Source organism: Mustela putorius, unplaced genomic scaffold (genome assembly GCF_011764305.1).
Source record: "Mustela putorius furo isolate JIRA1106 unplaced genomic scaffold, ASM1176430v1.1 tig00003923_pilon_pilon_pilon, whole genome shotgun sequence".
Taxonomy (NCBI): domain Eukaryota; kingdom Metazoa; phylum Chordata; class Mammalia; order Carnivora; family Mustelidae; genus Mustela; species Mustela putorius.
The window spans coordinates 9649381-9677096 of NW_025422068.1; the positions used below are offsets into that span (position 1 = coordinate 9649381).

The 27716-nt window shown below is 50.5% G+C and overlaps 1 protein-coding gene across 2 annotated transcripts in view; it reads right to left on the reverse strand.

Moving 5' to 3' along the window:
• The window catches only part of ADAMTS2 (ADAM metallopeptidase with thrombospondin type 1 motif 2), a 216496-nt gene that overhangs the window by 23746 nt on the left and 165034 nt on the right, over positions 1–27716 (reverse strand). For both annotated transcript variants that reach the window (XM_045069345.1, XM_013059699.2), the window contains exons 7-13: positions 23675–23780; positions 22851–22994; positions 22286–22418; positions 20923–21036; positions 5894–6039; positions 2118–2293; positions 1499–1632 (exon numbers count right to left, since the gene is read on the reverse strand). In XM_045069345.1, coding sequence (XP_044925280.1) covers positions 1499–1632; positions 2118–2293; positions 5894–6039; positions 20923–21036; positions 22286–22418; positions 22851–22994; positions 23675–23780 — 953 coding nt within the window. The remainder of the gene's footprint in view (positions 1–1498; positions 1633–2117; positions 2294–5893; positions 6040–20922; positions 21037–22285; positions 22419–22850; positions 22995–23674; positions 23781–27716) is intronic.

Below are 27716 nucleotides of genomic sequence, written 5' to 3' on the forward strand. Positions count from 1 at the left end.
GCCTGGCACAGGGCTCAATCCCACCACCCTGAGATAATGACCTGACCTGAAACCAAGTGAGATGCTCAACCGACGACTCCACCCAGCTCTACCCCCTCCATGTCTTACAGTGTTTTGAGATCTTGAACTTGCTGGCTAGGTACAGGTTGCCCCTCCCTCATGCCTGCTTTTATGGGTAGCAGAGGGCTGGTCTGGGAGCACGTTTCGTATGTAAAACAATTCTCCTTAACCACCTTGATCGGCCTCTCACGCATAAGCTGATACTTCCCCTGCCAGGAATCATCCCCAGGCCAGGTGGCAGGAAGCCGGCGCCTCCCCTCTAGCCCAGATCCTGCCCATCCTCAACTGTTTCCTGGGTCCGGCCTGCCTTTCCTGAGGAAACCCCCATAAAACTCTAACCCCCAACCCCTTCCTTATTCCCCCACCCCTGACTAAACCTGGCACTTCCCCACAGGGCCCTGCATAGTGAAGTGAGCCTTTCTCTCAGGAAACCTAAGTAACTCGTTCTTCCTTCAATGGCACTGGCCTCTCTAGGTTGTCACTAGGTCACCTCCATAAATTAAAACCCTGCAGGAACAAAGGCAATGCTGCCGTCTCTGTTCCTCCGTATGTGGTCTCACAACCTGAGCGGACTGTGCACCGTGGCCTCCATGCCGGACTCAAGCAGGGTGGCTCCCCTCCGGTCCCCGGCCACTGTGTCTGGAGGAGCCTCCTTTGCTGCAGGCTACCATCCTCCGTGAGTGGACAGAAGTTCTGAGCACAAGTCTGGCCGCCCTGCACCCTACCTCCTCACTCTCCTGGCCTCGCCCTCTTTCTCTGGGGTGCCTGCGGCAATCTGCCAGGCTTTCTGCCTGAGGCCTCCTGAAGATTCTGTCTCTCAGGAAAATGAGACAGAAGTCAGCCTCTATGATCCTACAATCGGCCCTGCCTCATCAGACTCCAGGTAGGCCTCCAGCTATTTCTAGGGAGCCTGGCAGAGGGCAGGCCTCTGCTCACGCCATGATGGTAATGCAAGGTTATTGCACTGTTGTTTCTTGTGACAGCCCGAGACTGAAGCCAAAGACGCAATAATGGAAAACCCAGAAGGGCATTTCTACAAAGGGCCGAACCAGCAAGCCCCATGGTGGGCTGCCCTGATGGAGAATGAGCTGTCTGGGCCCAGCAGAGTGCGAGAAGGTGGCAGCACTCTGGAACGGGTCGCTTGTGAACCACATGTGGCAGAACCACCAGGGAAGCATGTAAAATTCATGCGCCTAGGCCCAACCTCGAGCTACAGAGTCAGAACCTCTGAGGTGGGGCCCTCAAGCTGCCCGGGAACCCATAGACACACTCAAGTCTGAGGGCCCTTGGCACAGGGAAGAGATTGTGCCTTCCCTGTTCCAGGCACTGGTTTGGACACTTTGCATTAGCCCCCACGAGGCTGCCCCATAACCCCAGGAAGCCGACATCCTGAGCTGTGGCCCCCACACCCCTGTGCCCCCATCCCCACGGCACTCACCCTGCACTCCCCGCGCACACACAGGCTGAAGGCATCCTTGTAAGAGCAGCGTGTCCCGTCGTGCACCATGCGCTTCATGGACACCACCTCCCCAGTCTCCCTGGACTCGCAGTACAGGTGGCATCTCTCCTTGGCTGGAAGGGAATTGGCAGGGTACTGGCGAGGAGGCCCAGCTGCACGGCTTGCTAGCTCCCCAAGTTTGCTCAAGAGAAGCACCATACAAGGGAGAAGCTCTCCTGAGACTTTTCTTGGTAAATACCTGGCCTTCACAGGACTGCCCTGGGCCTGGGACAGAAAGTGAAAGGGGACAGGTGACTACAACCCCGTTGGCGAGTCTGCCTTGGGGACTTTGGCCCCAGGCTATTGGATTTAGGAAGAGCTTTTCCCAACAGAGCCAGGCTGATGTTGGCACAGATCCCAGAGGCTCTGACAGCCTTTCCCTCCAGACTGCAGCTTCTCTCTCCAGGATGGGGACCCTGTCTGCCCTGGCACCCATTCCCACAGTATGTTTAAAAATTCTAGGACTGGGCCCCCATGGGCTCTGCTGATAGCCGCAGCCTGTCCGCAACCTGGGGCACTGCCGCTGAGCACCTGCTCTACTCTGTCCCTGGGGGCTCACCATCCCGGTGCTCGTGGGGCAGCCAGTGGTGCTGGGCATCGCCGTGCTCGAAGTACAGGTCCCACTGTCGGCACTGCTCCTCACGGAAGTCAGCCAGGGCATCAGGGCATTCCTGGGAGTTGCAGAGCTGGAAATCGTAGGCAAGGCCTGAACAGGTGCGGCCCCCGTTGGCTGGGCTGGAGGAGAAAGAGGAAGACCTTGTAGCTCCGTGCCATCAGGAAGAGGCCAGAACATGGTGTGCCACTTGTCCTGAATTTCAGGTGTGGGAGGCAGCTGTGCAGAGTGAAGGGACCCAGCCCTGCCCTGTCCTAGCTGCAGGGCCCAGGCAATCCCCCTCATCCATGAAGCATAAAGGGACTGGTAATCCCTCCCTCTGGGACTCCCACAGGAAGGCAGCATCAGCTGGGCCCCCATGCGCCCCCACCCCCAGCTCCCGTCGCTGTGACTGAACCAACAGTGGGCTGTGGCTGCCTGTTACGGCTCTGCCCTTTCCTGGGACATGAATCCCAAGATGGAGGAAGTGAGGGAGTCTCCTCCACATCTGGGCTTAGGACTGTGCCTGACCCATGGTGGGAACTCAAAGAACAATTCCAAACCAGCACAATACTGCTGCATAAGTTCCCGACAAGGGGCAGGAATGCAGCAGACACTGTTCTCTGGCTTCCCCCCACCCACTTCAGGGACCCAGGGCTGAGTTTTCCTAACCCCTCACTTCTCTGAGAACAGCACTCACCCACAAAGCACTAGCCCCATGGCAAAGGCCAGAAAAGGTGCCAGCCGTGGGACTGCACCCCAGGAGGAGCTGGGGACTTCAGCGTCACCATCTGCCTGGCATGGCAGTGCGGAGCAGGACCTGAGGCCCCACCGGAGACTTAGGCAAGGGTCACCCTACCTATATAACAGGGTGGTCAATGTGGCTGTGCATGGCACAGCAGAGTGGACAAGGAATGAGGCTGGCGTCCTTGAGGCCCCTCCCCAGAGCCACGTTCTTGAGGGAAGGTGGTGGGGAAAAGTGATATAAGACATCTGTGGAGAAAGCGGCAGGAGACACCCAAGATGGGGTGGATGAAAAGAAGGAGCAGCTCTGAGATTTACACCACGGCCACTACCCAGGGGGTCACTGACAAGGGCATCCCCTCGATAGGTGTAGGGAGGAGCAGGAAGGAGGTGTACTGGTTCCAATGGAGAGCCAGGCAAACTCCAAACTAGAAAGTGAACTGGAGAATTCAGGGAAGGTGGGTGAGGAAGACCAAGTGCAGAGCCGGGGACTAGACCACCTGTGGTTCTGCGGTGACAGAGTGGGGAGCACGAAGGACACACGGGGAGCCCGGGCCAGCAAGCAGGGGAAGCTGGGAACTGCGCAGCATTGCCACGCTGGCTTCTGTGCTGCAGGGAAGGCTGCAGACAGACAAGCAGGGGGCTGCAGCTATAGTTGGGACAGTGCGCAGGCTCACGGTCACCCCCGTCACCCCCGGGGAGGTTGCACGAAAGGGGAGGCACGTGGGGCCTGCCTGGGCTGCTGACACAGAGGCTGCCTGGAGCCCAGGAGCTCTGAAATGCTCTGGGCCCTGCAGCTGCCTGATGATGGTGGGAACAGTTGTCACTGCACCCTGACAGTGCTATCTGACCGTCACTATTGCGGAGGGAGCGCTGGCACTGGGCCTGACGGCTGACACGAACAGATAGCTCCTGTCACAGCTGCACTGGTCTCTTGCTGCCACCAAGGAGGCTGGGGCAGCTGGAGGAGTAGAAACTCCCTAGAGTACCAGGTTCAGAAGGACAGAAGAACATGGAGCCCACCTCCCTAACCTCAAGACTGGCCTGGTGATGGGTCTTCTGGAGCCAAAGCACCCAGAGTCAGGCACTAGCTTCAAGGTCTGGATGCTGGGATACTGGGCCAGATCTGCCCTCTCAGCTGTGCAGCTTGGACCTGAGTCACTCCATCGGCACATGAAGGGGCAGGAGAGACTCATTGTAGGTCCTGAGCCTTGCTGCACGCCAGGTACTGTGCTGTGGGTTGGGAACCCTGGTGGTCCTCACCCAGCACCCCAGAGCCTCTGGGGTCCTAACATTTCCTTTGTCATCCAGAGGCAGGCATAATAGCCCCAGGACTGCTTGAAAGGAGGAAGGTGGGGTACTTTGCACCTTACCAGGATGGGGCCTGGAGCCCTCAGGTAGGAATTGGTCAGAAGCAGGCAGAGAGTTCTCCAGGCACGAGCTGATGCCCCTGGGGTTTGGGCTTTCCTACTGCTGGACCCCAGCGCACATCCCTTCCAGACCAATGTGGACTCGACCTCTCTGCCCAGAGCCGAGAGTGCTGACCCCCTCTGGCTCCCTGGGGGCTGGTTTGGGGCCTGGCTAAGCAGGGTGTGGGAATTGCTGCAGAGGTTGAAACCCAGCCTATCTGGAAGGGCCTAAGGGCCCGTGTACCTGAGGGCTTAAATTTTGGGGTCACGGGCTCCTTTGAGAAGTTGATATGAAACTAGAGCCCTGCTCTCTGAGAAAAACACACATGAACATAAAGTCATACCCAATCCTGCAAGGCTGTGGTAGGATCCAAGGCAGGGTGATGAACCTAGGACTCAGGCTTAGGTCTTAGGGCCCCAACCCAAATATCAAGGGGGTCCAGATGGGTGGAGGAGGTGAATGGAGATGGCTGGGCCGGGCTGCCCCACGAAGGGTCTGGTCTGAGTCGTTCATCGCCCATCAGCCTGTATTTGGGCCTGGTGTTGCAGGGATGCCCAATCTGGAAGCTGGAAATAAGATTCTCTCTCTCTCTCTCTCTCTTTTTTTTTTAAATGTGAAATTCCAGATATTTTTGTGTTTTCCTGTAAACTAGGATCTTTAAAACACCAAACAAGCCAAAGAAAGACAAAGCCATATGTCTTCTGGCAGCTATGGGGCCTCCCTAGAGTAGGTGGAAGACCAGAGTGAGTGGTCATCTGTGGGGGTCCCGTTTACATGACTGTTCGTGCACCCACAATCAATCCATGAAGTAGGCTGCGTGAGGCCCGTGGGGCTCACTGAGGCCCCCTACGTCACAAAGCACTGCAGGGGCCCAGGAGACACACACAGACACACAAGTGTGCCTTCCTTGTGCACTCTTCCTTTCCCTGGGCAGTGCACTGGGGGAGGCACAGTGCAGGACTGGCAGGGCCCAGACCTGAGAGATATTCATAGAGTGGGCTGCCATGGAGGGACATTAAAGGAACCTAAGGGAGGACAACAGAGCACAGAATTTGGGGTTTGCATAGGAGGCAGGAGGAGGAGCACAGCTGGGGTGGGAGCCTGGCAGGCACGGGGGCAACCTCCCTAGGCAAACCCTATCATACATGCCCAGGATGGCATGTTGCTGACCCTTCTTCTTGCCTGGCATCTGGGAGCCCAAGAGAGCCCTCTGCTTTATCCCCATTGCTGCTACAACTTCTGTCTTCCATGTCCTTGACTAAGAAGGGCTGAATAAGTCAGTATCTAGAGCAGGGTGTGGGCCAGGTTGTGGGAATTGGCCCCAGGCCAGCAGCCTAGGAGACAAGGTTGCAGGCATCCAGGGCTGGCTCTGCCCCAGCAGGCTGTGTGATCTGAGGCAAGACCCTCCCCTCTTTGAGTCTCTGCTTGCTCCCAGGGATGGTGATGAGAAGCCTGAGCTGCCTGCCTTCATACCCTCTCCAGAAGTGGTGGACAGCCATGGCAGCCTTGCAGGATAGGGCCAGCTGGAAAGGGGCCTCGGGGACCTCAGCTACCACACAGGAGGGTGGGAAACAGTGGGGTCGACTCACTGTGGGTTGTCACACTGGCGGGTCCTGAACTTCACGCCTGTGCCGCACGTGCGCGAGCAGGAGCCGAATGGACTCCAGGCACCCCAGTTGCCATCCCGTTTGAGGATGTCAGGGGTCAGCCAGATGCAGTGTCCTTTAAAGCAGTGCTGCAAGACAGAAGGTCACTCCTATGACCCACTGTTCCAGGGACACTTGGATGCCCCATACTCTTCAGTCTGCTGTTCCCTTGATGTCTGCTTGGCCCTGGAGGCACTGGAAAAGTGGACCCCACACCCTCTAGAAGTTCAGAGCCCTGTCAGGAGTCCCCGCAAGATGCCGGCCTGCCCTGCTCCCCTCCCCCAACTGCCACCCCGACCGCCCATAGTCCTCCATGTCTTGTCGAGTCCGCTCTGTCCTCTCAGCCCAAGCCTGTCCCACACCCCACACCATGTCTCTGGGTGAAGCCAAAGGCATGCCCACAGAGGGCAATTCACAAAGAAACCAGCAGGTCAGGCCAGTGACTCCAGAGACGTACAGAACCTACCTGCTTATGTTTAAAGGACATACAATGGAAATGAAGGTCGGGTGACAAGCTGACACAGTAAACATTCATGAATGCAGTGAGCAGAACACCGGCACTCAGGGAACACAGACCTACAGCTCGAATATGGTCACACGTCTCCCTGGCCTCCCACAGGGAGGATGCTTACACAACTTAGGGCCACTTTAGGAAGATGATTACAACATGTAAAAATACTGCATCAGATCTAAAATGGAATACTGATATAGAACAAGAAAAGATATCACAAAAAGTTAACAATGGACCAATACGACACACAACAAAAAGCAGATAACAAGGATGTTTTTCAAATGAGCCGACTGCCACAACTTCTCCTGCAGTTCCAACGGCATACTGCTTGTCCATCCCTTCTTCATCTGACCCCTGAGCCGCGGGTATGAGCGCAGGAGGTGGACGGACTCCAGGTGCCCTGGCTGCTGTCTGGTTTCAGGATTTCATTTTGCAGGTCTGTCTTCCACACAGAAAATAGAAAAATGCCGCCATTTTTTGGCAAACTATCTCTGTAAGGACCAGTGGCTATTTTGGCTATGTGATCTCAGTTGTAACTCTCAGCTCTGCCCCCGGGGCATGAGCTCAGCTATGCACAACACATCGGTGCATGGACAGGACTATGTCCCAATAAAACCTGATTTATGAAAACAGGCAGCAAGTGGAAACGTCTACAGGGGACCTATAAGGAGGTCAGTGAACTCCCTCTCCTCAGTAAGATAATTGTTTAACTGGTAAGCATTATTTTTAAAAATAACAACCACTTAAAGTATCTGGAAGTTGTCCTGAAGTCCATACAACAAAGGGAGAAACGTGTATTCAAGAACATCTATGAAATCTTGGTAAGAACAGTGGAAGTCTGTGGCATTTGGCCACAACTGCTACCCATACCTTCCCCAGCTCATGGGTCCAGAAGCTTTATGGCCTAGAAGACGGAACTATCTATCCTTCCTGCTGCCAGTCTGGGGCTACGGTTTGACCCTGGGAAAGGCACGCCAACTGGCACTTCCCAATACATAATTCTGTGTTGCAGAAAGTTAACTCCAGGAAGCAGAGGCCAAGAGGACTGGGGCTCCCACTACTGGGTGAAGACTCTACCCCAGAGATGTCAGGCCAAGAATACTGGACCCCGACAGCCCCTTTCCCAGCTTGCTTCTAGGGCAGAGGCCTCATTCTAAAAAGAAAAAGCCAAGAAGAGTAGGGGCTGCCATCCACATCCAGTGACACACTCGTAGGCCAAGCTGTCACTCTGGGAGAAGTGGGCCACTTTGCCCTTCATTCAAGTGCAGCGGTCTTCCCAGAGGGAGAGGCAGAATGGCCAGTTCCACAGTTCTCCCTAAAAGGACCGACCTTATTTGGAGCAGAGCTTGTGCAAGCTCATACCTACAGGCATTGTCTAAAACAACAGAAATCTTAGTAGTGAGCTGAGCAACTAAGAGGAGGCCCGAAGTTCCAAGATGCTAGCAACAGTGAGTAAAATGGTAAAACAACCAAAAGTGTAATAGAAAGAACCAAGGAAAGAGAGGTAAGGCCCCTCCTAGGGTCTGAGCAAAGCTCAAAGATGGGCAACATCCTGCTTCTGTGAAAGGCTCAGAATTTCAATGGGTCATACTGTAGACAGGTTGTACTTGAAAGCATGCTCAAAACCACATAGAAACCAGTTAGCTGCTAGTGAAAGCTAACTGGGTGACACCCGTAGAGACCGAACAGCCAGAGGCTTACCAGGAAAATCAGAGAAGGAGACAGAGAGAATCTGGCGAATACCACTGTCCTGGGGTGGGAGTCGGGGGCTGTCTGGTCAGGGAGACGATGCACAGGCCCAAGGCTGTGGCCACTGGGTTGGGGGCAGTATCAGTGGCTGCACACTGCAGGGCAAACAAAGTTTATGGAAACAGTACAGCCAAGTCGCTAGACAAATAAACAAGCAAACAACAGCACGGCAAAGGTCCTGGGCATCATCAACATCCAGAGTCTCTTCAATATATCATCTACAATGTCCAGTTCCACCAAAATTTCTGAGACATGAAAAGAAACAGGAGAGTGTGAGCCACACATGGGAAAGTAAGCAGGTGATGGAAACTACCTTTGAGGAGGTCCAGATTTTGGACTTGGCAGGTAGATTTCAAAATAGCTCCAAGAACAAAAGGGAACCATGTCTAAAAAACTGAAGGTGAGGAAGGGACAATGTCTCATCAAAGAGAGAACATCAGGAAAGAGGCAGAAACTACTACAAAAAATGTAAACAGAAATTCTGGAGTTGAAAGGTCAAAAACTGAAGTGGTAAATTCACCAAGGGCTCAGCAGTAGATATGAGCTGACAGAAGACAGAGCCCATGAACTTGAATACCTATCAGTAGCAATTGTGCAATCTGAAGAGTGGGGAGAAAAAAGAACAAATAAAAATAAACAGACCTCTGAGAAACATGGTGGGGGGGTCACTGAGGTGTTAGAACGAGAGGAGACAAAAAGGAGCAGCAAATATTCAGAGACATGATGGCTGAAAACTTCTAAAATTTGATGGGGTAAAAAAAAATAACCGATACACCCAAGAAATTTAACAAACTCCAAGTAGAATAAATGCAAAGAGAGCTATACCCCAACACATGATATTCAAGTTGGTGAAAGACAAAGAAAATGCCAAAAGCAGCAAGAGGAAAATGGCTCATCATATATAAGGAAAGCCCAATAAAATCAAGAGCTGACGTTTACTCAGAAATAATGGAGGTCAAGGCAGTGGCGTTAACCAAGGATAACCAATAAAACTATCACTCAACAATTAAGGTGAAATAAAAATATTCCCACACAAACAAAAATAGGAGAAATCATGGCTAGCAGACTGCCCTGTAGGAAAATACTAAAGGAAATTATTCAGGCTGAAAGCAAGTGATGCCAAAAAATAATTCAAATTCACATGAAAAAAACAGAGTGCTGGAAATGGACAATTTTCTAGAAAAACACGGACTACCAAAACTGATTTAATAAGATACAGAAAACTGGAATAGACATATAATAAGTAAAGAGATTAAATGTGTGATTTAAAACTTCCCCCAAATAATAGCCCAATCCTAGATGGCTTTGATGGTGAATTCTACCAAATGTTTAAAGAAAAATTAACACCACTCCTTCATGAACTCTTCCAAGATAAAGAAGAAAAAAGAAATCCCCCAGTTTATTCTATGATACTAGCATTACCCTGACACCAAAACCAGACAAAAGGCACCACAAAAAAAAACCTGTAGACCAATATCTTTTATGAAAACAGACATCAACAAAATCCTCAACAAAATCCTAGCAAACTAAATCTAACAGCATATTAAAAGTTTATACACCACAACCAAGTCAAGTTTATCCTAGGAGTGCAGGGTTTAATATCTGAAAATCAATCAACATAATTAAGCCATATTAACAGAATAAGGAATACACTGTATGACTGCCTCAAGACTCAAAAAAAGAAATCTGGCAATAGCCAACATACTTCCCTGAAAACACACACACCCCTCAGACAAGGAACAGAAGAGAATTTCCTCAATCTAATAAAGAACATCGAGGAACTATCCACAGCTCACATCATGCTTAATGAAGAAGGAACGAATGATTTCCCCCTGTGATCAGGACCAAGACTTCTAGTTAACATTGTACTGGAAATTCTAGCCAGGACAAGCAGCCCAAGAAAAAGAAATAAAAGGCATCCAGATTAGCAAAGAATAAGTAAAACAATTTCTATTTGTAAATGACACAATCTCACATATAGAAACTTCTAAGAATCCACTAAAAAACTATTAGATCTAACAAAAATATTCAGTGAGATTGCAGGGCACAAGATCAGTACAGAAAAATCAATTGTATGTCTATGAAGAGTTAATCCTGTGAATGAACTGGAAGTTGAAAATCTATCTACAATAGCATCAAAAGAAGAAGAAAACGCCTTAGTAATAAACTGAACAAAAGAAGTATAAAACATGCACAATGAAAACTATAAAACACTGTTAAAATAAAGATCCAAATAGACAGAAAGACATCCCATGTTTATGGATCAGACTGTTAATATGTCAATACTCTAGAATCAATGCAATCCTATCAAAATTCTTGCTGCAGTTTTGCAGAAATTGAAAAACTCCTCCTAAAATTGATATGGACATCCTCACCAATACTTGTTATTTCTTTTCTTTTGGGTTCTAGCCATTCTGAAAGGTCAAAGGACAGGAAACACGCAAAATAATCTTGAAAAAGAATAAAGTGGGACAACTTGCATTTCCCTACTTCAAAGGTTAATACGAAACTATAGTAATCAAGAGAGTGTGGCTCTGCCATTAGGATAGACAAACCTACTGAGGGAACAGAATGCAGAGTCCAGAAATGAACATTTAAAAGCTGTCAGTTGGTTTCCAACAAGGGTAACAAGATGATTCAACAGAAAGGGAAGTCTCTTCACCAATGGTGCTGAGATGACTGGATGTCCACATGCAGAAGGATGAAGTTGGACCCCTACCTCACACCTTTCATGAAAGTCAACTGAAAATGGATCACAAACCTAAAGGTAAGGGCTATCCTCAGAAGGCAACACAGGAATAGATCTTCCTGACCTAAAGGCAATGGTTTCTTAGATATAACACCAAAAGCACAGGCAAGAAAAGAAAAAAAAAAAACCAGATAAATTGGATCTCACTAAAATTAAAACTTTTTGTGCATTAAATGACAGTGTCATGAAATTGACAAGACTACTCACAAAACAGGGGACGGGGGAAGTATATGTAAACCATTTATCTGATAACCCCGATAAGTGACTTGTATTCAGTATATATAAAGAACTCCCATAACTCAAAAATAACAGATAGATAAGTCAATTAAAAAATTAACAGAGGACTGGCGAGGATGCGGAGAAAGGGGAACCCTCCTACACTGTTGGTGGGAATGCAAGCTGGTGCAGCCACTCTGGAAAACAGCATGGAGGTTCCTAAAAAAGTTGAAAATAGAACTGCCCTATGACCCAGCAATTGCACTACTGGGTATTTACCCTAAAGATACAAACGTAGTGATCCAAAGGGGCATGTGCACCCGAATGTTTATAGCAGCAATGTCCACAATAGCTAAACTATGGAAAGAACCTAGATGTCCATCAACAGATGAATGGATCAAGAAGATGTGGTATATATACACAATGGAATACTATGCAGCCATCAAAAGAAATGAAATCTTGCCATTTGCGACAACATGGATGGAACTAGAGCGTATCATGCTTAGCGAAATAAGTCAAGCAGAGAAAGACAACTATCATATGATCTCCCTGATATGAGGAAGTGGTGATGCAACATGGGGGCTTAAGTGGGTAGGAGAAGAATCAATGAAACAAGATGGGATTGGGAGGGAGACAAACCATAAGTGACTCTTAATCTCACAAAACAAACTGAGGGTTGCTGGGGGGAGGGGGGTTGGGAGAAGGGGGGGTGGGGTTATGGACATTGGGGAGGGTATGTGCTTTGGTGAGTGCTGTGAAGTGTGTAAACCTGGTGATTCACAGACCTGTATCCCTGGGGATAAAAATATATGTTTATAAAAAATAAAAAATTAAAAAAAAATTAACAGAGGATATAAATAGACATTGACCTCCCAAGACATATATATATATGAATCACCACTAAGCACACGGTGAAGAGATGCTCAGCATCATAGGTCACTAGGGAATTGCACATCAAAACCACGATGAGATGATACTTCACATTCCCAGGGATGGTTACAATAAAAACACAGATGATAACAAGCTTGGGTGTGGAAAAATCAGAACTGTCACACAGTGCTAGTTGGAATGTAAAAAAGGTGCAGCTGCTTTGGGAACCAGTCTGGCAGTTTCTCAAAATATGCAACAGAGCTACCATAAGATTTAGCAATGCCACTCCTAGGTACATATCCAAGGAAAGTGACACATTCTGCCCATAACTTGCATGGGAATGTTCACAGCAGCATTTCAAATAATAGCTTTAAAGTAGGAACAATTCAGATGTCCATCAACTAATAAATGGATGAATAAAACAGAACATATCAATACAATGGATGAAAATTCAGCCACTAAAAGGAATGGAGTACTGACCCATGCTACAACACAGATGAATCTTGAAAACATTATGCTAATTAAGTAAAGCCAGACACAAAGGACACATGTTATTCAATTCCATTGATAAGAAATGTCCGGAAGAGGAAAATCTACAGAGACAGAAACAGATTAGTGATTGCTCAGGACTGGGGTGGGGTTGAGGGGAGAGGATGAACCACAGAGATTGCTAATGGGGATGGCACTTCTTTTTGGAGTGACAACAATGTTCTAAAATTTGATAGTTGTGATAGTTGCACAACTCCGTGCATATCCATTTATTTATTTAATTTGAGAGAGCACATGCACAAGAGGGGGTAGGATCAGAGGGAGAAGCAGACTCCCCACTGAGCAGACCCCAAGAGACTCTGGGATCATAACCTGAGCCAAAGGCAATCACTTAACCAAATGAGGCACCCAGGCACCCCTCTGTGCATATTCTGAAAGCTACCGAATTTTACACTTCAAAATGGGCAATTTCGTTTTATTTTTTTAGAAGTGATTTATTTATTTGAGAGAGAGAGAGAGAGAGAACAAGCAAAGGGAGCGGCTGGCAGAGGGAGAAGCAGGATCCCCACCGAGGACCCCGACTTGGGACTCAATCCCAGGACCCTGAGATCATGACCTGAGATGAAGTCAAATGCTTACCTGACTGCGTGGGCAATTTTGAATGCGAATTGCATCTTAATAAAACTGGTGTGTGTGTGTGGGGGGGACGACCAGGTGGTAGATGGCATTGGTCTATGTGTGACAGCTTGCCAACTCTGGCTCTAGCATGTTGAGGGACATATCCTCTTTTTAAAATTATTGATAATTTAGAGAAGTTACTGGTGGTGTCATGGGAACATTTAGAGGAAGGAATCTAGAGACTCTGGTGCTCCAGTTTGTTTCAGGATGTGGCTTTCAGGGCATTTGGAGTTTTCTGGGTCAGAGCCTGATTTTAAAGGTAGCACTCAGTAACTGTTGCTGTTGACTTTGTTACTGTCAACATTGTCAACATTTCATGTCAAGTCAGAAAGAAGTTTAAATGCTTCTCCCATGTGTTCATCAGATTTACTCCCCTTCATTAACTGGATTGTCAAATGTTTCAAGAACCTGTCGGTTACTTCCCTATGGTATTTATCTCTTCTGCCTAATGACCGGCTGCTTTGGGTTTGACATCGGAGTTACCTCTCCTGATTTACTTACTCTCTTTCCCCTTTTGTTTTCTATTAATTTTTATCTGAAATTTTTAAATACATAAATTTGAAAATGACAGAAGAAAGTACTTTTATCCACCTATCCAAATCAAAAGGCTGGCAACTTCTCCCTTATTTTATTGGAGCGTTCCAGAACAACTTTTCAAAACTGCAGGGCAACTGGCATATTCAGGCTTCATCAACATTTCGAATCAACTTTTTTGCATCCCATTTGCACTCAGATTTTTTTCCTGGTCTTTGAGATTTTATTTTAGCACCCCTTACACTTTGTAATACATATGTTGTGAGGCGTGGACAGCTTTTCCACAAGCAGACCATCTGGTTACACTTAGCCTTTTTAAAGACACATCCAAGTCGGATCTGTGTTTCAGGGAGCCCATCTGCAAGACAGACCCCAAGCAAACATAAACTCTTGTCAATATGGAAGCCACCGTGACCTCAGGCCCAGCTGAGGCTCCTTCTGTCCAATGATCTGAGGAGGATGAGTCATACACACTGCACATGTTCCACAGAGACCCTGAGTGAGTTGGCAATGTGGTGGGAGGAGTGTCCCTGGATGTTACTCCTGTACCTCAACAGCTACAGTAACTTAACTGTACGAGAAAGATTCTGAGGCCACGTAAATGAGCCAATAACCAGACCTCAAATGCAATTTCTCCTTAGCCAAAGCCACAAAGCACCCATTGCCACTTTAAAGCCAGTGACAGAAACATACTAGAGGGAAACGGAGAGGGAAAAAGAAAAGTGAACTTAATTGATTATGGTTAAAATATCTTACTTTTGCAAAATTTACAAAAACACACGACCATGTGAACACATGGGGAGGCCCCTCCTGGGGCCCAAGGGGGCCAGTGAAAGTGAGAGGCCCCGGAGCTTAGGCATCCTAAGTTTCATGGTAAATTCACCTCTGCTCCTCTCTCAAAACCTTCCCAGGCTACAGGATTCAGACCAGCTCTTCAGCCTGGCATCAAAGGCCCTGCATGACTGGCTCCTACTCACCCCTCCTCCTTTATATCCCGCCACCATGCTAGGTGCTTGGAGCTGACTGCTCTCTGAGAAGACCACACTGTCTTTCCTCCAAGCCTCTGGGAATGCCTCTGCTCAGGAGGCCCATCACCACTCCAATTCCTTCGCCCACATCCCATGCAGCAGACGCCAGAAGAGATAACCCCTTCCAGGCTCGTGCTCACACTTGAGTCCCTCTCCAGGAAATGCCCACAGCCAACGTGTGCTGCCTCACCCAGAGTCATGCCTCTTTTCTGGGACCAGCCACAGCCAACCCCTAGTTAAGCCAACTCTGAAGTTGTGCCAACCCAGAGCTTTGGGTGGGGTCTACTGAGCTCAATACTGTGGCAGTATTGCTGTTTGATGCCTCATTCTCCCCAGAGATGGTGATCCTGCCAGGGCTCCCCAGAAAGATGGCTGCGGCTGTCATCTCCATGCCCAAGTCACTACCAGGCATCCCTCCTGGATCTCATCTCTCAGACGGGCCTTTCTCTGCCTTCACTACCTCTGGGCACATCTCTGTTTGGGAGGCTACCCCATCCTTTCTTTCCTTCCTTCCTTCCTCCCTCCCTCCCTTCCTGACACAGGCCTCTCACCCTCCCTAACCCACCGAAGGAGTCCCAAACCTGCCTTCACACCAGTGTGAGGCCTTGTGAGGTCTGACAGAGGCTGTCACCCTCTGGATTCCCCTTCCTGGGCTCTGGGCAAGTGGTCAATGGCTCCACCGTCATAAAGCTGGCATAGCGTTGGACAGCCTGGGTCAGGCAGGCCTGGCTGCAGGCCACTGCTGATGCTGGTCATGTCCTTCTGGGCCATAGTTACCCCATCTCTCACCCCAAAGTGCCCCTCACTCAACCGTGGAAGGGAAGGGAAGAGCCCACAGAAATGCTGGCTGGTGCACCCTAGCTGGTGGTGCATGTTGGGGGAGGGTGGCTGGAAGACAAGGAAGAGGGCCCAGGTAAAGAGATGCTGTGGAATGAATGTTTGTATCCTTCATATTCATATGTGAATTCCTATGTGAGATTCATATGCATATGTGAAAGCCTAAGGCACAATGTGATGATATTAGAAGATGGCCGCCTTTGGGAGGTGACTGGGTCACAAGAGTAAAGCCCCTTCTAAGACTGGTGCCTTTATAAGAAGACATGAGAAAGAAGATTCTGCAACCTTCACTAGAACCCAAACATGCTGGCACCCTGACCTCAAACTCCAGCCTCCAGAACTGTGAGAAATATGTACTGCTGTTTAAGCCCCCAGTCTATGGCATTTTTGTGGCAGCAGCCCGAGCTGACTAGGACACAGAGGGAGTGAGTGCTTCTGGCATCTCTGAAGGGACCCAACCTCTAAGCCACTGCTGGTGGAGGGAACCAAGGACCTGGAGGATAGAGGAAGCCAGAGAGTGGCCTCCTTGTCCCTGTTGGACAAATCGGTCCCAAGTCTGGAAAAAGGGAATTGGGCCCAGGACAACTCAGAACATCCCACAGGCCCGCGGTGTGAGGGACAACCTCCTCCACAGACTCAGCTGCAAACACACAGATGCAATACTCATGCTTTGTAGAAAATATGAAGTAAGACAGAAAGGGAAAATTACCCTTCATTCCACAGCTCAGAAGCCATCCTTCCAATATTTTGGTTTATTTCCTCCTGGATGACTGTGAGCACTTAACATTACCCAAACGAACAATTTCATACTCTGATACCTCAGCACTATTATTTTAAACAAATATCTTTAACGTTCTTAAAATGCTCTATAAACATATGTTTAAATGCCTACAAATATTTCATGGAACGGAAAGAGAGGCTTGAACATTTAAAAGCACAAAGTTTCTTGTCCTGAATGCATTCTAAGCCCAGGACAAGCTGACGGGGCTGCCTCTTGGGCTAAGCACCACGGAGAGCGCTTGGCAGGGGCAGAAAATTCTGCGGGGTTGCTCTCAAAGCCTGCCAGGCAGGACTGCTCAGTTTCAAGGAAGTTCCTGTTTAAACAGTGTGTCCCAAGCAGGGACCACAGGCCAGAAGCCTGAGCTGTGAGGGCCAATGAGCTGGACATTTAGGTGACTTGCTGGAGGCAGAAAAGATGGCTCAAGGTCCCACCTGAGGAAGGAGACCCAGGGCTCCAACTTCCAGGCCGAGATCCTGGGCTATCCCTGTCACTATGCCTGCCCGCCCCTTCTCAGTTCTTCAGGGAAACAGGAAGCTTGACACAGGAGCACCGGGGCCTTTCCACCGGGCCTGTGTCTCTGAAACAGAATTCATGAAAACTGGAGGTGGGTGTCACTTCCCCAAGATGCTGCATGCTAATGTGAGAGCACATGGAGGACTCTTTCCTGCCCACAGACACACTAAGGCAAAAGCCATCTTTGACCCTCCTCCTTGGGCCAGCATGTCACCCTCTGCCCTGACCCTGGCTCACGCAGGGATGGCAAGGTGAGCCCACCAGCCTGGCCTGCAGGGCAGAGATACCTGGGAGCACCCTCTGTGCTGGGCCTGACCCTGCTCTAACCTATCCAGGGCATGCCTGTTGCCAGCACCCTGAACAGGTGGGACAGGAGCAGACTATCACCAGGGCCTCCTAGGGAGCCATGTGGAATCACCCAGTTTTTTGTTTTCTGGATTTGGACCCTAAAGGACTACCCCTCCCAGGATTAGCCAATTTCTAGAGACAGTAAACAACTCATGCAATTGTGTGACTTTTAAATGCAAACCAACCAACCCAGGGGTTACAATCCAAACACATCCTCTTGTCACCCCAGGGGCAGGTACCAGATGACTAAGGGCTTGAGCCCAGAGCCCACTGACATCATTCACACTGGTCAAACTGAAGCCTGCTTACCCTGCCTCACCCCTCCCTTTCTACAGAAACCACAGTTACCCCCCATCCTTCGCCTCCTGACCCACCCTGGTGCTTCCATGCACGGCTCCCTGCAGTCCTTCCTTCTGGGATCTGTGAGATACAAACTCTTCCACTGGTAATCATCTTCCAGTCTATTGGCCTCACCCCACCATTTATACTAACATGCCGTATTTTAAAACACCACCCTTCCCCATGTCATCTGCCCTCCCGGGCTTTCCTCACCAGGTTCCCGCTCTATATGACCTTCCACCTGGACTGCTTGGCTCACTTTCCCCTACTGCTGGGCTTCAAGTGGTGGTTGGTGACAGGGAAGCCTCTCTGAGCTTCCTGACAGGCCGCTCCTGGGCCCTGTTCTCCCTACCTGTCACAGCCACCTCTTACAGCTCATGGCCGACTCCCACGGATGGTGAGGTCTGAAGGAGGCAGAGGGGGCTGATACATGCAATGGATGTGAATGAATGAATGAATGTGGACCTGAGGTGACCAGGCAGCCAGATGCACAGGCCCACTGCCCGATGTGCAGGCCCCGTGGGCCCCTTTGCCCAAGGGCAACACGCTCACCTCTCCCCTCTCAGCCAAGCCCACCTCTTGACTCTGTGGGAGAGCTGTGCACCACTGGCTCTTGCTCCTTACCACCCTAATCCCCTCTGCTTCATCTCTCTGAGGCCGGGGGCCCTGAATCCCAAGAGTGCTACTGACACCCACGGCCACCTACCTGGCCCCCACAGTGTCCAAACCCAGGGCAGACTGTGAATGAGCTGTGAAACCAAAAGTTGGAAGGTGGATGGCTCTTTGTTATGCTCTCTCCAAGTCATCCCTGTGTGTGGAATATAGATCTAGATTGTTCTATCTCTGGGAAACGGTGGGTATGGCAACCTGAGTAAGCAGGGGCACAGTCTGGCCGTGGAGGCCAAGGGGGAATAATATGCTTGGGAGTTGCTGCGGGACAGTGTGCACAGTGAGGATCCCAGGCAGCCACAGTGTGTCCCGAGGCTGAGCTCTGGCACCCCCTGCCCGGGGCTGGAGCCCCCAGAGGGACAGCTGAAATCTTCATCGCCCTCAACCCTGAGATGTCCTGCTATTTCTCCAACCCAGTCAACCTCCTCCTGCTCCTGCCTCACTCCCCTCTCTCCCTGCCCCTGTGGCTTTTCTTGCAGGGAAGGGAAAGGTAAGGGAGGGCTGCCTTCCAAATACAAAACTGCACGTAGTAATGAGTAACATATTGAAAAATACAAACACACACAGGCAGAGGAGCCTGACAGGCCCCCCAGAAGGCACCCCTGCCTCTTCCTCTGCGCCTCTACCCACAGCCTCACACATCAAGAATTCCTGATCTGGGTCAGTTTGTGCCCTGTGCTCTGGTGAGCCAAGGCAGGCTGAGCCCAGCCCCAGCTCTGCCCCCAACACACCCAGCACAGCTCTGTTTTTTTAAACAAATAAAATGTAATTGTCTGTACTGGACTAAAATGAATGAAGGGCAATGGCCAGGTCAGTGGTTTCTGAGAGGAGAAGCACTTTGGCCACCTCTGTGCATCTTCTTCACCAAAGCCTCCCCTTGCCCCACAAGAGAAGGGGAGCCAAATGGCCAGAAGCGCAAGCATTCCCTGGCCCAGCTTCTCCCAGCGGCTGGGGCTTCTGTGAGGAAAAGCCAGCCCTGCAAACCCGGGCGAGCATGCCTGTGCAGGGCCGGCTCCCACTCCATCCATCTCTCTCACGTGGCAGGGTGGGATGGAAGAAAGCGAGGATGAGGGAGGGGTAGGAAGCCCTACTGAGCTGGACTCAGCCCCCAGACCAGTGTTTACTGAGCTCATCACAGGGGTTGTGGCAAATGCGTCTAGGCCCCCACTCCCTCCACTGAGCTCCTGTGGGGAGGAGGGCTACATGGTCAGTTCTGGCTTTGTGAGGTCCCTGGCATATTATTAAAACAACATCCCACCTCCAACTTCTAACAGTTCATGGGGTGGGGGGCATAGCTCAATCACCTGGGCGCACCCTTAAAAATACCTGTTCCCAGATCTTCAACAGAAATCCGTACACAAATGTGCATAGCAGCACTACTCACAATACTAAAAGGGGGGAAATAATCCAAATGTCTGACAGATGAGTGGGTAAACAAAGTATGGTCTAGTCCTGGAGCGGAGTGCTACAGTACAAATGAACCTTAAAAGCAGCCAGGTGTGATTCTGCTTCTATGGGATTCCAGAAATGGCAAATCCACAGGGATGGAAGGCAGACCAGCAGTTGCTGGGGGCTGGAGACAGGAGGGAAATGGGGAGTGACGGCTTAATGAGGTCTCCTTTTGGCGTGATGAAGAAGTTCTGCAACTATATAGTAACAGCTGTAGGGCACCGCAAATGTACTAAAAAGCCACTTACTTGTATACCGTGGTTAAAATGGCATTTTGCCATAATTTATAAAACAAACAAACAAACAAACAAAAAAACCAAAAGCCAGCACAATCCCCGATCCTTACCTCAAACCAAAACCTGCAGAGGTGAGTCTGGGTATCTGTATCTTTAAGAAGGTGTACCAGGAACTAAAATTAGCCAGAATTTAAGAACTACATAGAAGCAGCTCAGGCGCAGGTGACTGGGGGCCTTTGCAGGCCTGATATTGGGGCCTGTGAGCTGGAGCAAACACCCCACTCCTCACCCTGCCAGGTGCACGGGGCTGCCTGTGACCCGGGCTGCCGTGACCCGGGCTTAGGCTCATCGGCATAAGCCAGCCCACAGTGGGTGATTAGCTAATGAGCAGGCATGTGCTTTCATTTGAGCCTATGAGAATCAAGCCCAGAGTTTTGGCCAAAGGACACCATGAGAAAAGCCCATCTCCTCTCAAATCGCTGGACAGTGGGAAGTGGGCCTGGGGGGCTGGCAGGTGCTGGGAGCAGCCACAGAGCTGTCTCAAGGAACAAGTATGCTTTCTAGGGGGGCACACATGGAGGCCCCAAGAATGGACAGGCTAAGCCTGATGCTGAGCCTCAGAACCCAGTGGCCAACAGCCCCCAGTGCTGGCCTTAAAGTGAGGTGACTCAGACACTCACAGTGTCCACTGGGGGACAGAAGGCTGCTTCTCAGAGGAGGGGATTCCCAAGTTGCAGGGGGAGGGCAGTGCTTGAAACACAGAGACACCATGTCTTTGGAACATCAGGTTTAGTCCAATAGAGAACTAGTGCATTGGAAGTAGAAGGCACAGAAACTCTGGAATGTCTCGTGAGGAGAGTTACTAGAAAGGAGGCAGGGGTCCCCTGAGAAGGCCTCAGACTCCTCCCCACCCATGCAGCACTGCCCATCCCGAGATCTGTGCATATCACACTGCCTGCCCTCTGCTCCGACTCACCTTGCCGGGTGCACACATGGTCCCATCCAGGGGGGGCCCCTTCTTGGTCTTGCAAAAGTAGGGGTTGTCAGGGTGGCTACACCACAGCTGCTTGCAGGGGTCGAAGGTCCGGAACTGGAAGAGAGCACTGCAGCTCGCCCAGTTGCCTCCCATTGGAAGGCCCCCCCCGGGGACCCACCCTTGTCCCCCAGGGTCCTCTTGGACACAGGCACAGCTTGGCTTCCCCACACAGGCCTGTGTGGTGCCCTGGTCCCCATGTGACTCTGAGGCCGTGAGGACCTCCAGAACGCAGTGGCTGTTCTCCCCACCTCAGCCTCCAGGCTTTGGCCTGCCTGGAGAGACAGCTGGGAGCCAGTGTACCTAGCAGAAAGGCTGGGTGGGCATCCCTCTGGGCCAGGTAGGAGTGGCTGGGAGGGGCTGTCACTGCAGCGCCCCACGGGCACCTACTGTACCTCTGCTGAGGACTTTACCTCCTGAAGCCCTCCCCTCTGCCCTTCTTTTGCTTCAGTCTTGGCCTCTGCTCCCTGTACCCCCCAGTCACCTCTATTCTGGCCTTTCTCCCTTCTGTTCCCATATCCTTTCCTCCAGGATGTCCCTGAGGGATCCAGCTGAAACTCAGACCTGGCCATGCCATTCCCCACTTGAAACATTTCTAGAGCTCCCTGTTGCAATGAGAATCAAGCCCACCAAGCTCTTTAGGCAGCCATGCAAGAGCTTAGACCACCTGCATTAGGGGTTGCTTGCTCTGTGGTCTTAGGCACGTTACTGAAGTGCTCAGTCCCCTCATCTCTAAAATGGGAATACTTCACTTCCTTCCTTCCTATGGCTAAGAGGAGCATTAGGTCAGATGCTAACGGACACTAATGCTCTTGCCACACTGCATTGGACAGGATGGGACCCATCAGCAGATACAGTCCATTCTGATGAGTGGGGTTCCTGCTGCTGACTCTGCCCTGGCGCCAGACCCCAGTAACAACTGGTTGTTCCTCTGTCTGCTATGTGCCCATACCTCTAGACCTCTGCACATGATTCCTGCCTTCTGGAATGTCCTCTCCTCCTACATAGCCTTTACACCTCACTTCTTTCTCAGGGAAGCCCTCTGAATGCTGCAGGCAACACAGGGCCTCACCAGCTCCCCTACCCCCCATCCCTTGCAGATCCCCTGGCCAGTCACCAGGACCATGTCTGGCCTGGCCGGGTAGGCACTGGTGCCGAGCAGGTGAGGGCCTGTGGGTGCAGAGGGAGAGGCTGCCGTTCTGGAAGCTAGCTCTGCCCTGTCCTCAGGAGCCACCCCAACACCAGTCACCTCCTAAGAAGCAAGCCCAGATGGGGCAGGAGCACCCGGGGGTGCTCGGACACTCACCGCCGTGCACATCATGTAGCCCAGGCCGAAGTCGAAGCGGCACTGTTCATTCATGGAGTAGTGCAGCCCTGGGAGCTGAGGCAGCGCCGGCCAATCATGGGCAAAGGGGTCGTCCCGCAGGCAATCATAGGAGCTGTGAGGGACACGTGGCCACCACAAGCAGCCTTCAGCAGGGAGTGGCCAACTGCAAGGCAGCTGCAGCTCCTTCTGAAGCCATGGTGGGGGCCTGTCTGCACCTCCAGCTCTCAGCCGAGCTGCCTCAGTGTCCCCGCTATATCTTGTATTGATGTAAGTTCCCCGGGCATCCCATTAAAGGTACAGCTGGTGTGCCCACCTTCCATTCAAGGCTGCAGCCCCAGACAGTGGGACCTCCTCCACCACGCACACACTCATCTGCGCTGCTCTCCCTTCCCTCCCCTGTACCTCGGGCTGCAGGACTGAAGTCTGAGGCCTAGGGCTGGGCCCAGGCCCATGGCGGAGCTTGGGGCATCCATCCTCCTAGAGCTGAGCCCAAGGCTTCGGGTCGTGCTGCTGGCACTGAGGGGTGGGGGGTAGGGGTACTCACTGCAGGTAGCGGCTCAGCTCCTGCTGGCTGCAGCGGGACCAGTGGAAGCGGTGGAAGGCGGCCTGCACCAGGGGCGCCATGATGCTGCCCAGCCGCACCTCGTCGCCACAGCGGTTGCCCTGCCCGTCGTGCTCCATGCCCAGCCTGTGCAGGGAGGCAAGGCCGCCTCATTGGACCCTCCCTGGGCTGCACTGACCGGGCAGCTGGGGGTGGGGTGCCCCAGACCCTCCCAGCGGCTCCCCAGGGCTTTTGGTTGCCTGCCCGGAAGACAGGTTTTCCACCAGCTGGATTCTTAACGCCAGGGGCACCTGGGAATCTGGGTCCAGAGGCCGCACCTCGGCACCCTGCCCGCCAGGGGTCGCTGTTTCACGAGCAGGCAGCAGAGGCGGGGGCATCCGCAGCTGGAGCCTCCACACACTCAAGCAGTGTGGGCTGACATCTCTGCACCGACCCCGCAGCCCTGCCTTGCGAAAATTCAGAGGGTGCCTGGGGGCTGCACACCTGGAGGAGTCGTGGCTTCCCTGCCTCTAGCTCTAATTCTGCGCAGGGCTCCCTCAGAGCCCCACTTATTGGTGTGTAAAATGGGGTAAAGAGGCATCCTGCCCAGGGGCTTGCATGGCATGATGCCTGGAAGGCCCCTAGCACCCGCTTGGCCCTTTGATTTGTTCCTTCAGCAGAACGTGGGCCTCAGGCCTGGCCTGTGCCATGCTGGGGTTGGGACTTTACTCCCCAGGTGCTTTGCACACAGGGCATCCCCTGCCCCCACCCCAGGGCAGAGAGGGTCCCGATTTTCCCCACACAACAAGGACAGCGAAGCCACTTACACGTGGCCGGTCTCGTGGGCCACCACGAATGCTGAGGAGAAGCCATCCTCGTGGTTCAGAGTGCAGCTGCGGACAGGGTGGCACATCCCAGTGACAGGAGCATAGCCTGGGAGGAGACAAAGGGCGGCTCTAGCTCTGGGCCTGAATCAGAGGGGCTCTGGCCCCAATGCCCCCCACCATCCCCAGAGCAAATGAGCCAAACCAACTGCACCCCGCTGGCACAGTTCAGTGACATGCACTCCAGGCAGCCAGCCTCCGCCCTGCCCGTCTATGTCCACACTGCAGCCGGGGTCAGTTTCCCAGGTACAGGTCTTGGGTGCTAGAACTTCCTGTGCTAGAACTACCTTGGCAGCTTCTTGCCTGCTGTTCTCTTTCCTGCCCTCTCACATCTTCCAGCCTTGCTGAATGACCTTCTGGCCCCCCAGAAACATATGCCTTCCATACACCCTCCCACTGCTGTAGGAACACTGCTCTCTGAGCCCACTACCCCTCTGGAGGGTCGTCCCTGGGTTCCCTGTGGCTTCCCCAGGTCCTATGAGACGACAGCTAGACCCATTTCCATAGCACACACAGGGAGGAGTGAGGGCAAACCCCTGAAGCTGCTCAAGGGCAGAGACCAGGGCCGAGAGCCAGCAGGTCACCCTGCCCTGCTGTCATGCAGCCAGGACCAGCTGAGAGGACAGAGGAGTAGACCAGCTGCAGACAAGGCCCTCCGAGCTCTCAGTCAGAGAACCTGCACTCTGGCTGAGGAAAGTATGAGCCATGTTCCTTCTGATGGGTTCCCCTCTTCCAGGGGTCTGTGGGGAAGGAGCCGGATGCCCAAGGGTTCCCCTGCCCTCAGCCAGACCAGCCTCATCCCCATTCATGTGGCTTAGAAGGAGCCACTGAATTCATAGGTAATAGTGAGGGGACCAAGGAGAGGACTGAGGACTGAGCTAGAACAGCCCAAGCAGTGGTAGAAGGCCTACAGGTGGTCGGCCTATGGAACAGGTGAATCCCTGGGTGAGCTGAATCTGATCTGAAGGTGGATTGTTCTTCAGATATCTCCAGGGAAGCCTTAGAGGACAGCATTCCCATGGGTGATGGGGGGGGGGGTTCAGGGGGCCATGATCCTGAGACCGCACCTACCACTGGGGAAAACCACAGAATGGGGGCCTAGCCACTTGCCCCTGGACAAGACAGAGAAGTGTGTACAGAGCTGTGTATGCAGAGTGCATGCTGAGACACGACCTAGAGGCCCACCAAGCAAGGAGCCTCTGCCCTTGGAACTCTGACCTAGCCTCACTTCTCACAGACCCCACGGGGAGATCCCAAGGCAATTTGTTAAAGAGTCGAGAAGAAAGGAAGGAGGGCCTGATGACCCAGGGTGTGCTGCTGGCGTTATTCTTGTCTGTAAAAGCACCGTAATGGAACCACTGTCCTTTCTATGATTTTCCTTGTCATAAACAGGAAAATCTGTATCTTAAAATAATTTTTGCTCTGCAGATTTTAAGATGATTACTCTGGAATCAGTGTCCCAGAGCCAAACTTTGAGATCTTCTCTTTGTTATATGCAAAGCCTGCATGTGCTTATTCACACTACCGAGCATATTACATGGGTCTTTATGATCTGAAGGTTTGCAAAAGTGTCTTTATGTTTTTCTTCATACCTTTCCTGCTTATTTTATTTTGCTATTGCTCCTTTTTTTTTCTGGAAATCTTACTAGAAAGATATCATACCTCTTGGGTTGAGCCTCTTTGTCTTCGTTCTATTTTAATCTTTTTGGATGCCCTTGACTTTTTTTTTTTTTAAGATTATTTATTTATTTATTTATTTAGAGAGCATGCACAAGCCAGGGAGGAGCAAAAGGAGAGGGAGAGAGAGAGAGAGAGAGTCTCAAGCAGACTCCGTGCTGAATGTAGTGCTTGATCTCACAACCCTGAGATCAGGACTTGAGCTGAAATCAAGAGTTGGACACTTAACCAACTGAGCCACCCAGGCGCCCCTGCCCTTGACTTTTTATTTCAGCTTCTGAATTTTCAACCTTACCCACTATATCTTTAGTTTCATAAAAATTATTTGCTGCTCTCTAATTCTTCCTAGCAACCTGTGCTGGGTTTATGGAATGTATATTCTCAACTATTCTGGGAACTACTACTTTTTTAAAAAAAATTCTTCCTCAGATTCCAAATTATCTCTCTCTCCTCCAGAGTCAGTTCTCCAATTCTGTTTCGCATCTTGGTTGACTTTTTCAAGGTGTAAGTTTAAATAAATTTAAAAAAAGGCCTGGCCATCCTTAGATGTGCTTTCACGTTTTGAAACAGGAGGAACTCACCTGCTATTGAGGTTATGATGGTTTCTCTCCCTGTGGAACAGTTATGCTCCCCTTAGAGCTCTCACCTGGACAAAAGTGCTGACAGAGTGCACTATTTGTCACTGGGCTTCCTTCTGTGACAGGGAACTAGCAGCCCCTCCGAATGAAGAGGCACCAACACCAACCAGGAGCCTTACTCTGAGCTCGGTGGGATCTGGAGTCCCACTCCATGTTCCCACCTGAATCCTATTCTGGCACCAATCTGTGTGGCAAAAGGGGAAGCTGTAGTGCCAGAGAGATGTTTTGTTAACAAACTCGTCTGGGCTCTGGTCAGGGTCACTTGGGAAGTCTCCCTAGTTACACAGATATGAGCAAGTGGGCAGCAGAAAGAAGCTAAAGGCCAAAAGAGTGGAGAAAGATGCAGTACAGGAAGTATCAAAATTCATGGAGGGAAGTGGTAGATGTAATGAGCATGTAGATTTTATATAAGTATATTTATTTTTATAAAAAGGATCACCAGAATGATCAACCAGAAACTAATAAATATGACTATCTATAGAAAATGGGAATGGGGTAAAATGGGTCCACTCTTCTGAATGTATATTTTATATGGCTTTTCGAAGTTCTTCTTTTGAAATGTGATATACATCCATAAAAATGCACAAGTCCTAGGATACAATAAATGAACCATCACAAAAGGATCACACCTGTGTGACTGTATCAGCACTGCAGAAGCCCCTTCTTGTTGTCTCCAACGACATCCTCTCTCAAAATAGGGGAAAATATTTGCAAGCTGTCTATCTGATAAGAGGTTAATATCCAAAATATATAAGGAACTCCCCAACTCAATACCAAAAAGACCAGCCCAAAATAAAAATGGGCAGAAGACCTAAATAGACATTCTTTCAAAGAAGACATCCAGATGGCCAAGAGGTAGAGGAAAAGATGTTCAACATCACTCACCATCAGGGAAATGCAAGTCAAAAACACAATGAGGTATCACTTCACACATGTTAGAATGGCTAGTATCAAAAAGACTAAGAGATCACAAGTGTTAGTGCAGATGTGGAGAAAATGGAACCCTTGCACATTGTTGGTGGAAAACAGTATGGAGATTCCTTGAAAAATTTATCTACGATCCAGCAATTTTCCTTCAGGGTATTTATCTGAAGAAAACACCAACACTAACTCAAAAAGCTATCTACAGCCCCCACGTTCACTGCAGCACTATTTACAATAGCCAAGACGTGGAAACAACATAAGCGTCCGTCAGTGGATGAATGGATAAAGAAGATGTGGAGTATACACACACACTGGAATATCATTCAGCCATAAAAAGGAAATTCTGCCATTCACAGCAACACAAATAGACCCTGAGGGCATTATTCTAATCGAAATAAGTTAGGCAGAGAACAACAAACACCCTGTGATCTCACTTATATGTGGAATCCAAAATATAAATCAATCAATCAATAAAAGCCAAACTCATAGATACAGAGGCAGTGGGTAGGGGATGAAGGGGGTCAAAAAGTATAAACCTCTGGTTATAACATCTGAGGATGCAATATACAGCATGGAAACAATAGCTCATAATACTGTATTGTGTATTTGAAAGTTGCTAGGAGAGTAGGTCTTAAAAGTTCTCATCACAAGAAAGAATCTTATAACAATGTGTGGTGATGGATATTAACTAGGACTACTGTGATCATTTCACAATATATATATTTATCCAATCATTATGTTGTACA